This window comes from Malurus melanocephalus, unplaced genomic scaffold (assembly GCF_030028575.1).
Source record: "Malurus melanocephalus ecotype Western Australia unplaced genomic scaffold, MMel_1.1 scaffold_617, whole genome shotgun sequence".
Lineage (NCBI taxonomy): Eukaryota > Metazoa > Chordata > Aves > Passeriformes > Maluridae > Malurus > Malurus melanocephalus.
In genome coordinates, this window is record NW_026623849.1 from 104,032 (window position 1) to 119,225 (window position 15,194).

The 15,194-nt window shown below is 45.2% G+C and overlaps 1 protein-coding gene and 1 long non-coding RNA gene across 2 annotated transcripts in view; one reads left to right on the forward strand and one right to left on the reverse strand.

Annotated features, from left to right (window-relative positions):
* The window catches only part of TADA2A (transcriptional adaptor 2A), a 22,088-nt gene extending 6,902 nt beyond the window's left edge, over positions 1 to 15,186 (reverse strand). The window contains exons 1-12 of the mRNA XM_057383252.1: positions 14,802 to 15,186; positions 13,882 to 13,988; positions 12,848 to 12,907; positions 12,200 to 12,291; positions 11,431 to 11,588; positions 10,295 to 10,383; positions 9,297 to 9,369; positions 4,133 to 4,196; positions 2,745 to 2,788; positions 2,117 to 2,227; positions 766 to 837; positions 28 to 160 (exon numbers count right to left, since the gene is read on the reverse strand). Of these exons, the coding sequence (XP_057239235.1) occupies positions 28 to 160; positions 766 to 837; positions 2,117 to 2,227; positions 2,745 to 2,788; positions 4,133 to 4,196; positions 9,297 to 9,369; positions 10,295 to 10,383; positions 11,431 to 11,588; positions 12,200 to 12,291; positions 12,848 to 12,907; positions 13,882 to 13,988; positions 14,802 to 14,826 (1,028 nt within the window). The 5' untranslated portion in view covers positions 14,827 to 15,186. The remainder of the gene's footprint in view (positions 1 to 27; positions 161 to 765; positions 838 to 2,116; positions 2,228 to 2,744; positions 2,789 to 4,132; positions 4,197 to 9,296; positions 9,370 to 10,294; positions 10,384 to 11,430; positions 11,589 to 12,199; positions 12,292 to 12,847; positions 12,908 to 13,881; positions 13,989 to 14,801) is intronic.
* Positions 1 to 15,194, forward strand: part of LOC130583712 (uncharacterized) — a 41,149-nt gene that overhangs the window by 21,470 nt on the left and 4,485 nt on the right. Inside the window, exons 2-3 of the long non-coding RNA XR_008966446.1 lie at positions 1,542 to 1,720; positions 13,560 to 13,667. This is a non-coding gene — a long non-coding RNA (uncharacterized LOC130583712). The remainder of the gene's footprint in view (positions 1 to 1,541; positions 1,721 to 13,559; positions 13,668 to 15,194) is intronic.

Genomic DNA, 15,194 nt, shown 5'->3' on the forward strand with positions numbered 1-15,194 from the left:
TCCCTGGACACCCCTGGCCATGCTCACATGTCTGCCTGGCGGCTGAGCCACTGCTGGCAGGCGCTGCTGTCCTGGATGTACTGCAGCACCTCGGAGAGCATCGTGCGCTTCAGCCGCTCCTCGTCCCGGCTCTTCTTCAGGTGGTCGTAGGTCCGGGCACCTGTGGCACAAAMACACCCCCTGTTCTCACCTCTGCCTCACCCAAAATGTCCACATTGGYTTTTCCTGCTTCAGGAAGCATTGGGAAGTTTTCTATCTCTGGCCCAAGCTCTGCTGCTCTCCCTCGTGATGACTACCTGGCACCAGAAGGGATTAGATTCTACCCAGAACCCTTCCCCCCACTAATTTCAGGCCAAAAACAAATAAAAAAAGGCTTCCATGATTGAATTTCAGGATCAAATAGGCCATTTCATCGATGTGGAGGTTTCAGGCCTCTCTCCAGATATCACACATGTTGACAGCCAGTCCAAATGCCTGGAGTAAAGCCCTCAGACCACTGTGCCATGACAGAAATATTTTTTCTGAAGCTYTTGCAAAGTGGTGATCAGAGCAGGGCTGTGTTAGACACTGTGACCCCTGAGCTGATGGCTCCAGTCAGTCACAGCTGGACTGTGAATCCTTGCTGAAGCCCTGCTCAGCTCCAAAGCCAGGCAAATGCCTCTCAGAACTAAGTGTCTTTTTATTCAACACATCCTRAACGCTGTAAAATCATCTTTCCCTTCCTTGATGGATGGGAATGGGCTGAATAATGCATCAGGTACTTACTGCAGAAATTGGTGATTCCTGCTGCTCTGTATTCCTGGAGTCTCTTTATTTCCCTGCGCAGCTCAAATTCCACTGTTGGACCCCGTCAGTTGGCAGGAGGCAAAACCAAAAAAGCAAAAGTGGGTCAGTGGGGTGGCCTGGGAATGTGGCTGTTTGYTCTTTGCCTGCACAGGTCAGCTCTGAACACACAAACCACAGTCTGGGTTAACCTCTCTCCACAAGATCTCAAGCTCTGTGTGTCCCCCAGTGCTCCTTGGTCAGATTTCAGTGGCTTTCCAATATTTGTGTGCTCAGAAAAGGGAATTTCTCTTTATGCTTTGATAGTCCCTTTGCCACATCCTAGCAAATAACAATAATGTGGGATTTCTGGAAGGCATTTCAAGGTCTGAGCAACTCCTGCAGCCAGGCTCCTCATCCATCTAATATTCTCTTGGAACTATGATTTTCCTAACTGGACCTTCYAAATTTTTTCCTTGCAGACAACTCTTTTCCTGCAGTCAGTAAGATGAAATTATTAAAATGTTTCTTTTGCTCAGAGATATTTCCTGTCTGCTGCTTTCATCAGCCTTCCAGCACTGCTCAGTTTTACAGGGAGCAGGTTTCCTTGTGGATTTGCTTCCTGYTGCTGCTCAGGGGATCTGTGTAGTGCCTGCACATGACTGCCAGGTTCACCTGAGGATCAGCTGCCACTACAACAACAAAACCAGGTTCCAGGAGCAGCATTCTCATGTGGGACTCATGATTTTTCAGGATCATGCTTTTGGTATTTCACACAGGGTGTCCTGAAAACACGGATACARCTGTGTTTGCATCAAAGCGCTTTGTTCTTTGTGATGAGCAAGAATTCTCCCAGTTTAAGTCACAGAATGCAGCAGGATGTGGTGACTCGGACTGGAATCTGCCTAAATGCAGGCTGTGGGGTGATTCAGGGAAGGAACAATGCCTCTCCCCTAAGGTAAGGACATAATGACCACTGCACTGTATAATTATTGGACATGTAATAATTAACATCGGTCTTTCAAAGAATTCACACTTTGCTGCCAGCTCCCAACCTCTCCACACAGATGTAATATAGAGATTTTATTCTTCCCCTGGCACAGAGTCCCAGTAAATAAGAAGTGGTCTTTAGATGAAAAAAAATATCACCTCTAACMCATGAGCAGAATGCTCAGTCAGCTGCGAACTCAAACAGAGAGCTCGGCCASAGTTTAGTGGAAAAAACCCACTCAGTGTTTCAAACCACAAATGTATTTGTTTTCCTGAGGTAGCTGGATGGGGGAGGAGGAGGAAAACAACCTGCTGCCCTGGAGCAGAGGGATGTGTTTAGGAAGCAGAGCCTGGCTGTACTCACGAGCGTGGCTCTCGATGAACTTGTCGTGCTCCACGGGCCCCAGGATCCGRGCAAACCTTCTCATGGTCTCGTAGAGCTCCTGAACTTCCTTGGGGTAACGCCTTTCCAGAACTGTGAGGGGAAAAAGTGCCACATGTGAGCACTGCTGCTGCCAGGAAAAAACACCTCCAAGGGGGCTGCAGTGAGTTCCAGCCTTGGAACTGCCTAAAAACCCCACATCTGGTCATTCTTGCCCCTTTTGGTGTCACAGTTACAAACTGCAGAGTAAAAAGCAACAAAATCATCCAGCTCTTAAAAGCCTAAAAGAGTCAAGGGTGATATTTAAATGTGGTTTGGTCATTTCTCACCAGAGTGAGGTGCACTCAAAAGGCCTGGATTTCACCTTCTCCCCTCTCCCCACTCAGCAGAGCCCAAAATGCTTCTGAGGAGCAGTTTTGAGGCAATAACTGAAACACTGAGCTGGGAATAGTCAGAACCAGACAGCTGAAAACAGCTGGGGCAGGAAATCAGCAGGAATTTAGAACATCTGAATGTGTTCCAGTATGAATAAACCACACTGGTGACCTGGAAACGGTGAATGGGTGAAGTTTTGCCACTTTGAAGTGAAGCAGTCACACCTGATACTCACTCTGAAATTTTCTGAGGTTGATCAGGCCATGATCTCTTATAATTCTGGAAATGAAAGAAAATTATATTAATACAAGCCATTACTCCTGCATTGCCTCACAAATACAAAGGCTTCAGRAGAAACTTTGATTTAGACCATCAGAGGAGCCTAAAACTAAACATGACTGGAATTTCCGTAAGCCCTGGGCTGGCTGGGATGGAAACATGAGGCAGGGTGGCTTTAATCAGGGTAAATTTTGGACAGTGGTGTGCATTAGCCCTGAGCACAAAGAGAGCTGCAATCACTTTAAAGGCTGGAAATTGCTTCTTCAGGCACAAATTTCACATCTACAGGATCTTATAACTTGTTCTTCTAAAATCAGGGGTAATGAATGTCTCAGGAACGTGATTTCCAGCCTCAGAGAGAGACAAACACCCCTCTGCTAAAGCACACACTGGACTGTAAATGCCACCATTGGAACAGGATTAAGGCATTTTCCCATGGCAGCTTGGGTTTTAAGGAGGTGATGGAGGTAACTCTGGGTTTGAGGATCAGAGAAGGAGCAGAGGGAAAAGCAGGTGCCTGATAAACACATTGTCACCAGCTTCAGCAGTGCCACGTGCTCATTGCTCTGGGGTGACTCCACTTGGGCAAATCAGCACAGAGCTGGACTGGCAAGGTCAGCTCAGAACCTGCTCCACAAAATCCATCACATTTCCTCTGCTGTGCACAAAACCTTCCTGTCCCGTGCACAGTCACATTTCTGTGAGTGACATCAACACTTCTGTGCCATTTTCCAAGCTTTTGTCCCATTCTGCTGTAGAAACTTCACAAAACCTAACACTGAGGTAACCTCAAGAGTCATGAAGAGCCCTGCAGCAATTTCCTTGAGTATGACAAGATTGATCATCATGGAAATGACACCACATAAATACTTTTTATTTATGAATTATAAAGAGGTCAATCCTCCCTGTCATTCAGCAGAACTGAGTCGTTTTATGAGGAGAAGGACTGGAGCAGTCTCACTTTAAATCACTGATTCTTTCAGCAGGGAGTAATCCAGCAAGATATAATTTTAAATATTGAACAAAGTATTTCAAAGTTATAATAAAATTTAATTTAATTATTAGATTGAGTCATTCTAGAACACTGTCAAATGAGCTGAATAAATTATTCAACCCCACGTCAGCAATAGAGTTATCTTCAGTGTGGAAACTAACTTAGGGATCACTAGGAATTAAAAATAATGATGCAAATATTTCTGGGGGAAAAGTGGGGGTCCAGCAATCACTCACAGTCTAGTTTTTTTTTTTTTTTTTTTTTTTCCCCTGAAGTAGGAAATTAATGATGTGCAATGCATCAGCATTGCTCAGGGAAGGAAAGAACACAGTTCCTGCTTGAAAACTCACTTTTTCCGTCTCTGCCTTTCCTTTAACCTGGAATGATAGATATCTACAACTGCAATCTTCAGAGCTGCAAAACAAAAAGATTAAAGAATTCATAAGCAATCACTGCAGGAGGCTGAATTTCAAGCTTTTTGCGTTCACATTAGGCTGAAATGGTCCCTGCTTTGCTGAGTTAAAAATCCTGAGGCAATTTTACAGGGGCATCAACTCACTGCAGACAAACCTGCAGCATCTGCTACCTGTGGAGGGTTTCTCCTGCCAAATTCATCACTGCAAATACATCCCTGCAAACATGAACCTGGGCAGACCCTGACAWCTCCTGTSCTCTTCCTTCTTGCACTGTTTTACYGCCAGCACTCATTTGTTCCTTCACACAGGCAATTGCTGAGTATTCCTTCTCCTGAAAAACAGATTTAAGGATCGGAGGAATCAGCTTTGGGCAGATTTCTTTGCACAGAACAAGGAACTCCAAAAATCAGGYACAGCTCTGAACTGTGAGGATTCAAAGTAGCCCTTGCTACAGTTGTTAAAAACATCTGGAAGATTCCAGCTTGTTAACTTCCAAACTTATCTGTCTGCCAGGAGAACAAAGAACAGTTCAGGACAATGTGAAGAAGCCCAGGAAAAAGCCAGGCTCATTAGAAATCACATCCTTCCCCAAATCAAACCTTCACAGAGCATGCAGCTCCTTTTTCCTACAGCCATTAGCTTAATAAATTTTTTTTTTGGGGGTAAATTCTTGAAAGTCAAGATAAAGAGACACCCATCACCTTCCCTTCCCTCGCTCTGTTAGGTAACACGCGAATTCTAGGTCATTAAATGAGTGTAGAGGTGGCTGATTTTGGGGTGGGTTTTTTAATTTTATGTTAATAATTYCCATGTGCTCTCAGAAGGAAGAGGCTCAAGGTTTGGCAGTGGTTTAGAGGCTGTGAGACAACAACCAGCTCCTGGAAAAAGGGGAACTGGGGTGGCCCAGGGGGGTCAGAACCCAGGATTCACCTCTCTCTGTATTTACACAAAAAGAGCAAAATTGATAGTGGCAGTTTATTGATTGCACTCTGATAAATAATTAAAAATGCAATTAAGAAGCGTGGTTATGTGTCTGTTTTAAATATGTATGGAGGTGTAAACACCAGGAAGCCCCCAGCCTCTGGGAAATTCATCCCTGCATCCCTCTGGGTAATCAAATTTCATACAAACAGGGACAGCTGAACCCAAAGGCTGTGGGGATTCTCTCAGGAGCTTGATCCCAAGAAAAAAAAACCCTTCAGTTTGTACCAAATTGATTTGATGTTAATCTAAGGGTAAAGGATTCTGTATGAGATAGGAGGGGTGCTGCAATATTCCCACTTACTGTTCCAAATCTCTTGCATTTTCAAGCATCACTGTGTATTTTCATAACAAGTATTTAGGTTTTCTTCATTTAAGAGCATGCAGAGATAGCAAATTCTCCTTTGTGCTAAAATRTGGGGACGAGAAATTGGGAATGCAGCAAGTTAAACATGAATGAAATCCATTAGGAAGGGTTGGAATTGGTGCCAATTTACGGAAAATATTTTTGTAGTTTTTTTAAGCCCTCTGCAAACTCAGCCAACTTGTTATTTTCTGGGGTTTGTGTGGGCAGGACTTAATAAGTACATGCAGAAACTGCACTGGAGAACCTCTATAAATATCACAAGTAATTATGCACCTCTAACCACTGGGTTTTGATGCTTTCACCTGAGTGCACGATATTCTAAAGAAATGATGATCAGCTGGGGAGAGGAGGAAATAAATGAAGGGAAAAAATGGAGCTTTTGCTGCCAGTGAAATTAGTATTTGGTGCCACACGGCCTTTTGGGGGGGCTTTTGTTTTTTAAGAGCCACATTCACCCAGGACCAGGCGATTACCAAATGTGCAATGCATGAATAACTGCGACTACTACACGGTTCCACAGTGCATGGAAATGAGAGAGGGGATGCTGGGGGAATGAGAATGATCTGCCTGTGCTTTCCCCACGGATTCTAGCAGGGAGGCAGGTGTTTGTCCTGGAAATGGGAGATAATCTGGGTTTACAGTGACCATTTTGGGCACTGATAAGGCTCCTGGTGCTCTGAAGGACCTGCTGATAGGCAAGAATTCAAGGCTCCTTCCTCCGTTCCACAAAAACCCCAAATATTTTGGTTTCTCCARAGTGTGTTCAAAACAGTTTCTTTGCTTTTCATTCCTCTTCAGCCTCATTTGGTCTGCAGAAAACTTTGTTGAGCGTTAATGAGTGAGAGCTTTGTTCCATGGGAGCCAACCTGCCTTGGCAGGCCAGGCTCAGATAATGGGAAGAATGCAAACTAATCCCAGTAAACAGCCTGTGTGACCAGTGTGTGCTGGGTTTGGGACAGCCTGGAGGGCTGCAGGCCAAATCCCCCCATCCTGGAGGGAAGAAGGAGCTGTGGCAAAYAGAGCTGTGCTTCTGGAGCAGGAGAACAAACACCATGTTCTGTCGAGAAGGACACTYACTGCCTTGCAGCTTCAAATCAAATTTCCCTGCCAGTTGCAGTTCCAAATCTGTGGTTTCAGCAATTACTTCGCAGTGTTAGAAGTRAAAATCATTTACATGAGAAGGGGGAAAAAAAAAAGCTGGGAAAAAGATAAATTACCAATGTTCTAATTCAGCCTGATGAAAACTTGTAGTTCATGAAATATTCAAGCACTGTGGGCYGAATTAGGGTTGTAACTAGTTGGTGCTTTTGATCTGTCCATTATGTTTTTGTGTAACTGCAATATGTATTTGCCTGCCCTTACTGTACTGCCAGCACGGAACAAAAGAGAACAATTCCAGAATTTAATTGAAACATGAGAGGTTTCATACCATTTTTGCCATCTCACTAACACCAAGAAGTGATGTCTGTGACCCCCTGGGAGGTGGGAAGGGCTGGTGAGGAAGCAGGTACAGRTTCTGTGTTCCTCATAAAAGCTGCCTGGGAGTCTTCCCACCTTGCATTAAAAAGCATTTTCTTGTGGAAATACGAAGAATTTGTTTAGAGTGACACAGGGAAATATAACAGGGAGAATATATGAGATAAATCTATAAATATATCATATAAAAGATATAATACATCAGAAAACAGAGGTCAAGAAGCTCAGATCTAGAACTTATAATTTTTACAAAATATTAAGAAAAAAATTTACAAAATATTAAGAAATCTTTTTACAAAATATTTTTACAAAATATTTTTACAAAATACTTAAGAAAATGTGGAAGAAAGGGAACAGGGGGAATTCCACTTCAGTGGAAGCACAAATATTCCTGTGGGATGTACAACCTCGACATTGCAGCTGATCTGTGACTGCTGAACCAAGAGAAAAAAAACAGAGACCCCAGAAATTGTACTGACCCTGTTCCCAGGACCCAGCCTGAGTGACTTGCAGAAAATGGAATATGAAAGTAGTTCTCAAAAATGAATCTTGAGCCCAGTGAGGTTTAATGTATGGCAGGAAAACAAAGAAGGGATTTTTTTTCCTCAGCCTGATCCTCAGTCTCTGCTGTGAGGCCCCATCTGGGTTTCTCAGGRCTATAAAAGTTAAACCCCTGGGTTACATCCTCACCTCACAGCCCTCCCTGCCTGACAGCTACAGAGGCTCCTGGAACCAGCCCTGCTCTCAGACCCACATGTTGAACCATTTTCTGCACCCTGGGCTCCTCCAATTGGGTTGCAAAATTCTCTCAAGCAAAGTCAGCAGCTGAAACCTTTAAAACTGCAGGACGGGGAGGATGTGGCTCCTTCCTTTTTTTTTGTATTAAATCACAGGAGGGAAAGATCTCATTCCAAATTTTTTTTAGCAAAGAGTTCTTTCCCTCCCCAAGATGCCTGATGTGAGAGGCAAACAGCTGGCTGGACYCTGGGACTCGATTTTTGTGAGGATTTCTCTCTCACGTGGGCAGAGCTGGGACAGCTGTGGGCAGGCAGATGCCAGAGTTGCTGGACTCAAAACCACAAAATTCAGCTGGCACAGCCTCTGCCAAGCACAGCAAACGCCTGCCATCCCCTCCCAAACACCCAGACAACTGAAGGATGGAGCAGAGAGCATCAGAACATCCAATGAAATTACCAGGCAGAAGATTGGACAGGCGGGGGGAAGTATTTTTTCACACAACAGGTAATTAAATTGTGAACTCTTAACTCGATTGTGGGAGTCCCTGGTGCAGGATGTACAGGAGCACAAACAGGAGTACAAACAGGAGCACAAACAGGAGCACAAACAGATCCAGCTCCTGCAGGAGTCAGCAGAACTCCTGGAGCTTGGGGCCCTGGCAGGAGAGACCTCAAATGGCTGAACTGTGCCTGGGAGAAGGGGATGGGGGAGTGCTGCTCAACCTGCTGGACTGAACATGAATCTGTCAATTAATGTGCACAAGTAGGAGATTATTTTGCTTTTTCAGCTCACCAGGACCCAGAAGAGGATGAAACAGCAGAGAGCTGGCACGAGGAATCCCTGCCATGGCCTCCAGCCAGGCCCCCTYTCAATAAATGCTGAAAGGGGAGAGGCTGACATACGACTCTCATAACCTTCCCTGGGCCTGGGGAGTTTGCATTCCTACAGCTCCTGCTTCACTTCAAACTGGCTTTTTTAACTCTGCCAAGACTGTCTGTACGTAAAAGGATTTGTCTGTCTCCAAGGGATGCAAAGGCTTTAGCTTAGAACTGCCTGACACAGATGGCAGAATTCTGAGGCATAAACACAGGACTTTTAAACCCTGCCTGTACTTACAAACGTGGGGAAAAGCAGGATCTTTTCCTCTCTGTGGATTAAAATGTCACTTTAATAATTCCTGTTATTCCATTTTATTAAGGCAGCCACATTCACAGAAACTCAGAGCAGTATCTTGGCCTATACAACCTTCTTCACAACAAGAAGGAAGTTGTCACACAGAGATGATGCTGTTCTAACTCAGAACATGGAAAATCACACAGCTTCAAGGGTCCAACACTTTTAATGGMTCTCACATAGTCTTACACAACACATCCTCTTGCTGCATGCATTAATACCTACCCTGACACACAGAATACATTAAAAAACCAAATATTAAAAGTGTATGTTCACTTTTAAAGTGTGTGGAGAAAGAGACTCAATGGAAGGTTGTACAGGCATCCTAAACCCTGTTTCTGGGTACAAAAATATGGCACTTACCGTGCAAAATGTCTGAATCATCTTCTACAAAATCAATATCTCTCAAATCCCACTCAGCATAGTTGTCAAACTCCTGTWCAGAGGTGATTAATACATTGTCACTAACTAGCACTAAAATATTGGCCTGAGGTTTCAGGGCATGCAGAAGGACTGGGAACAGAGATATTTACTCATGGAGAGGCACAAAGCTCCATCCTTGAGCAGCAAACACCCCAGGGGAGCTCTGCTTGGGGTCTGTAAATGCACCCCCATGGCTGCAGCTGCARCAGGRCTCTGGGACAGGACTGTGGGCATTWATCAGGTAATGACCCCCTCACTGGGATGGAAATTGGAGCCAGGGTGGGGCCCACAAGGGTCTGGCTCAGGACACCCCAGGAGAGCCTTRTCCAGGCCCAGGGTGGGATTCTTGGGGTGGCCCTGTGCAGATTCTGCTCAGATGTCCAAGTTCCTGCATGGCTGAACTCACTCCTCCTGCAGCAGCAGGAACTGGGACTGTGGCCCCCATCTCAAAGCACAGCAAACAGTGCAGGTGTCCCAAGTGGTGTCTGGAGCAGAGCTGAGTGTGCTCCCCTAGGGCAGGGGGCATTGCTGGAGCTGGAGCACCCAACTGGCAGCACCCAGCCTGCTCCCCAGGGCCACCCCTGGCTGGACATCTGGTGACAGGGTGGCAGCAGAACAGCACCTCCTGCAGCCTCTCTGCTGCTTCTCCTCTGCAGGCCACCAGCGCCACCTCTGTCATCAAATCCTTAATTAATCCAGAGGTTTAATCACAGAATAGCTCAACTTGGAAGGGATCCATAAGGATCAGAGAGTCCAACTCCCTGCTCCTCGCAGGATAACCTTAAATTAAMCCACAGGACTAAGAGCATCCCTCAGTCCTGTGCCCTCCTCTGATGTTTTTGAATAAAAACCAAAGACAGGCAGGAGCAAACAGGGGGTGTGGGCTGAGCTTGCACTCAGAAACAAACTGAAAATAACGGGAGCAGAGTCAGTCTTACCTCAACAAAGTCAGCTCTGGCTGGCATGTACCCAGCCATGTCCCTGGAGAGCAGGGAATCAAAGGTGGGCCGTGGGGGATCATCAGCAGCTGAAAAAWACAAAGGGTTTTAGTTGTTGTGTAGGGCTTGGGATCACCTTTTTAAAGATCTGTAAATAAGTGTTTATTTTGCAGGAAAAGTGGGAACAATTAGTTGAAGAAAAATATCCTGATTGGGCTTTTATTCAGTGTTATAGTCAGAAAAGAGAGTTCATCCAGAGAAAAATGCAGTAATCTGATATCTTTGTAGTATTCTCAAGAGTCAAACACAAATTCAAGGCAATAAACAGGTAATAAAATGTAAGCTTTACATTTTGGAGCTCAGCATCCCCCTCTAAACCTCTGCAGATCCCTGGRGCTCAGCGTGCAGGTTCTTTTAGTTAATAGCAACAGGAGTGTTAAATCTGCCTTCTTCTGGGGGCCATTGACAGAGCTGCAATTAAAGGCAGAGAACTCCTGTTTTTACAGCACTTCCCAGCCCAGGAGCTCAGTGTTTTACAGACAATAATAGTCTGAAGCTCAGTAGGCCCTTGTGCAGGAGCTGAGCTTTGTGTGTCCCAGGGTGCAGATAAAGCCAGCTGAGGCACTCTGAGTTTGTCTTGGCCCAGGGCACATAAAAAAACTCAATCCAGCCAGGGACAGAACCAAAATTGCCCAGTTCCTACTGTTTGGCTCTAAGCACTTTGCTGGGAAATGTAAACCTCCAGACACCCAGCAGCTGCCTCACCCAGAGAGGATGGGGAGCTGTGGAGTGGAACAGCTGCCAGACTGGGGGAATGTTAAAGATGTGAAATGCAAGGAAAACTGAGAATTTGTTAACTTGCTGCAATTTAGCTCAGACTTTTCTAACAGGCAGTTTTCAAGGGAGAGGTGTGAAATCAGCGTAGTTGAAAGGAGTGATTTTCTGACAAATTAAATCAGCAGTTAGGCCTGGGACACAGTGTGTGCACAGTAATGATCAGGGGAAATGTTCAAAGGCAGAAATTCCTGCTCTGTCAACTTTGTGTGCAGAGGCTTCACAGAGTGAGAGAAGGAGCTTTGGGGTGGATTTAACCCAATGCAGGGACATTCCTGAGAGTGCAGGGCAGGGATACTCACAGTGGAAAGGAATGGCTGTCTCGTTGTGCTGAGCCTCCTCTGCCTGCTTCAGGTTCAGCAGGGTGGATGCAAACAGGGGGTTGTTGATGAAGTGTTTCATGTAGTGCTTCTCACACTCCTCCTTGGATTTGGTGCACATCTGGTTGGCCACGTCCTGCCTGGAGTGGGAACAGGGGGARGATTCATGTGAACCACACAGAAATGGCTTTTTTAAAATTTCTCCAGGGGGGAAAGATAATTTTGGAGAAGAAATTGGTTGTGTTTTGTGCACAGAAGTGGCCTGTGGTGGTGTCTGAACTCACACTGTCAGAACCAACACTCACCAGAGCCAGGGAGCACCTTCTGGGTGCCCATGAACTATGTAATTCAGTTTCCATATGGGAAACCCTCTGACTGATGGAATGCACCACATCTTTGAAAATTCCCTGTTATTATTTGACAGCTTTTTGCACACTTTACTGACTCCAGGTAATGGGAAATCCTGAAACCAGTTTCCATTCTTACTTCTGTCTAACAGCAACGTGCACCAAAGAACTCTCAATTCTGCTTCTGTGAATTCTGGGGCTCTGTATTTCTAACACAACTATTTTGAAAAAAGGAGAAGACAGATAACTCATGCAAACAGGACCTGGAAGCCCTTAGCTGCTCAGTCAGTGTCTCACCCACAGTAAGTCATTGAACAGTCAATGATGTATTCAACAGTGAGATCCAGGGAAAAGGAAGAACTGCCCATCATTCACTGAAATTGGCTGAGCCACTGAATTCTCACCAGTTCCCAAATCCACAGTCCATCACAGCTTCCAGGAGAGACATTTCCTCCTGAGCTGTCCAGTTGGGATCCAGGACAGGGAAATCGGATGTCTGGAAAAGGAAAAAGCAGAGCAAACTGCTGTGATCCTCTGTTCCAACCCACCTCAGGAAGGGCAAAGAAGTTCTGAAYCACACAGGAGATAATTCTGCTCGTTTTAAACTTCTACAAAACCTGATTGAATAATTACTGGATTACTTAGGGCACTGGGTCACCAACTACAGCAAATACTGGTACATGTTGTGTCTTCCAGCTGTAATTTCACCATGTTATGCTCTAAAACACAGTAGAAATTTTTGAAGACTTTAARAATTATTAGTTTTGAGGAAAAAGAACAAGCCTAGAGAATTGGAATTTGATTTACATGGTTAAAGGACTGTGAGGTGTGTTGTGCTATCCACGCACAATAAAAAGATGCAGCTTTAAATGACTCCACTACTCCATTATGTTCCAGGTGGATATTTTCCTTTTTAAAAATAGATTTAAACCTTTGAATCAAAGAATTGCATCACTTAACCTTTCARTGTAGCATGAGTAAGCAAGGGTCTCACTCCTGGGAAGTGGTGAGAGCCCAGCATTGAGCAGGTGTTATCCAAAAGGAATATTTACCATTATCTCATAGGTGTGATCACTTTGATGTTTCTTGTATTCAAATCCTCGGGTGAAACACTGCAGAACAAAAGGTCAGAATTGTGTTATTTCTGCTTTGAAAATATTTTCATTAGGCCCTTTCTGAACTTTTATTCCCTGACCACTGGTTATCCAAAACTGACCACCTGATAAATCCCATTTTCCTGATTTTAGAAAATCCATAAAACCCCGTAAAATTGTGTTAGAGCTTTGTATCATGCCTGTCTTTAGCCCCAAGATAGAGGTCCCATGAATCCAAGAATTTTTTGTTAAGTATTAAGGTGAAAAAGTTTGGTGTTATAAAAAAATTAATCCTCCCAGGAAGAGAACACAGAGCAATTAATAAGTATTGAATACAAAGTTTYCCTTTAACCTTGGTTTTCTGATAAAAAGCACCAGGTTTGCTGCTGTTTTTAACAGTTAGATTTCTGGCTTTTAAAATACAGGTAAATGAGCAAAAATACACCCAATACACAATTGTACATTGCTGAGCACAAGGCTCAGCTCTTCCTTCACTTTTAGAGGTTACTGCCAAATTTTAAATCATAATCATACAAACTTATTAATGTAATAATTATACCAGCAGTACTTTCTGTGCTTACCAGCTCACACATGTAATTTTTAAAGAACTGCATCTGGTCACAAACAATTACTGTCAATATTGCAGATTTTCCTTTTTTATTTCGGACAGGAAAATGGTGTGGGGGAGTTTTTGGATGGGATTTTCTCCTCCATGCCACCGTGGATGACAGAAATGATACTCCCCCAGACATGCAGAGGCACAGCCAGGCTGAGTGAGGTGAGTTTGGTGGCTCTGGCTGCTGCACAAAGATCTCCTCTCCCTGCTCACTCCTCAATCCTTCATCCTCCAAACCCCCTCTGTCATTTCCCCATCCCTGAGCTGACAAGGGTGTTGATCTGAGTTTAGAAAGGCTGTGATGTGCTCATGGGCAGGCTGGCACCKTTGCTGGCTTTAGAGGCAGGAGGGGCTGTGTCCTGCTGCTGGCACTCACCTGCAGGCACAGCAGGAAGGGAGGGGGTCCACACTCAGCACAYTTCACATAGGGTTCTGTCAGGTATGATGAGCAGCCTCGACATGGGGGTTTATCAAAAGGGTCACCTGAGAAAGCAAAAGGGAACCTCGTGTGACACCAGCACAGCTTTGGAATCCCCCTCATTCACCRTACCCAGGAGCTGATGGTTCTTGTGGGTCCAGATCAGGGTTTTATGGATTTTATGTGAACTCAACTGTGCAATAAAATTAACAGAYTCAGGTTTAACAGCTTCACACTCACAGAGAGCAGGGTTAGATGGAATATTGGGAATTAATCCTTCCCTGWGAGGGTGGGGARGCCCTGGCACAGGGTGYCCAGAGSAGCTGTGGCTGCCCCATCCCTGGAAGTGTCCAAGGCCAGGGTGGACAGGGCTTGGGGCACCCTGGGATGATGGCAGGGCGTGTAACTGGATGGGTTTTAAGGTCCCTTCCCACTCAAATCAGTCGGGAATTTTAAGTTTTTTTCCAAGAAAATGGATTTGAACCAGCTCAATTGTAAGTAGAGAGAAWTAAGACAAAATTCACGCTGAGTCATTTGTGTCCCCGTGCTCTGAAGAATTTGTACAAATAAGTGAGTCTGTGGACCAAATCCTGCTGGCTTTCTCTCTGCTTCCCCCATGGCTTTAAACAATAGCAAACCCTTCCCAAATGTCAAGGAATCATTGAATTGTTTGGGTTGGAAAATCCCTCTGAGACCATTGAGTGCAGCCATTAACCCAGCACTGCCCTGTCCACCACCAAACCACAAAGTGCCACACCCACACAGTTTCCCAGCATATCCAGGGATGGTGACTCCAAAACCTCTCTGCTCCAAGAAATCCTATTGTAGCTGTTTTTTTTATGTCAGATGTGGGAGTGGAATTATCTGATGGCACTCACTGCTGAAGGATGCCAGGCGCTCCATTACTCCCCCCTGGTGCTGGTCTTGCTCCTCGGAGTAAAACTCTGGCCTAAACCCCAGAGCGTGAGCCTGGTCCCAAACTGTATCCCAAAGGGAACTGTCTCCCTGCAGCCGCCTCCTCCGSAGGTGGGACCCTCCCAGGATGAACAGGAAGCAGAAGGGCTCTCTCTCAGCAGCCTCGGGACCCCATTCCACACAGCTCAGAGTCTGTTCTCTGGGGATGGGAAGAAATCAAACATGGAGATGTGGAGTGATGGGGATATAATCCCAAACTGAGAGTTACATTGGGAATGGAAGAGCTGAGCAAGAGTTATGAGCAGCTGTTGTGTAAGGAAGTACTCTGCACCTCCCAGAAGCACTGCCCATATCCC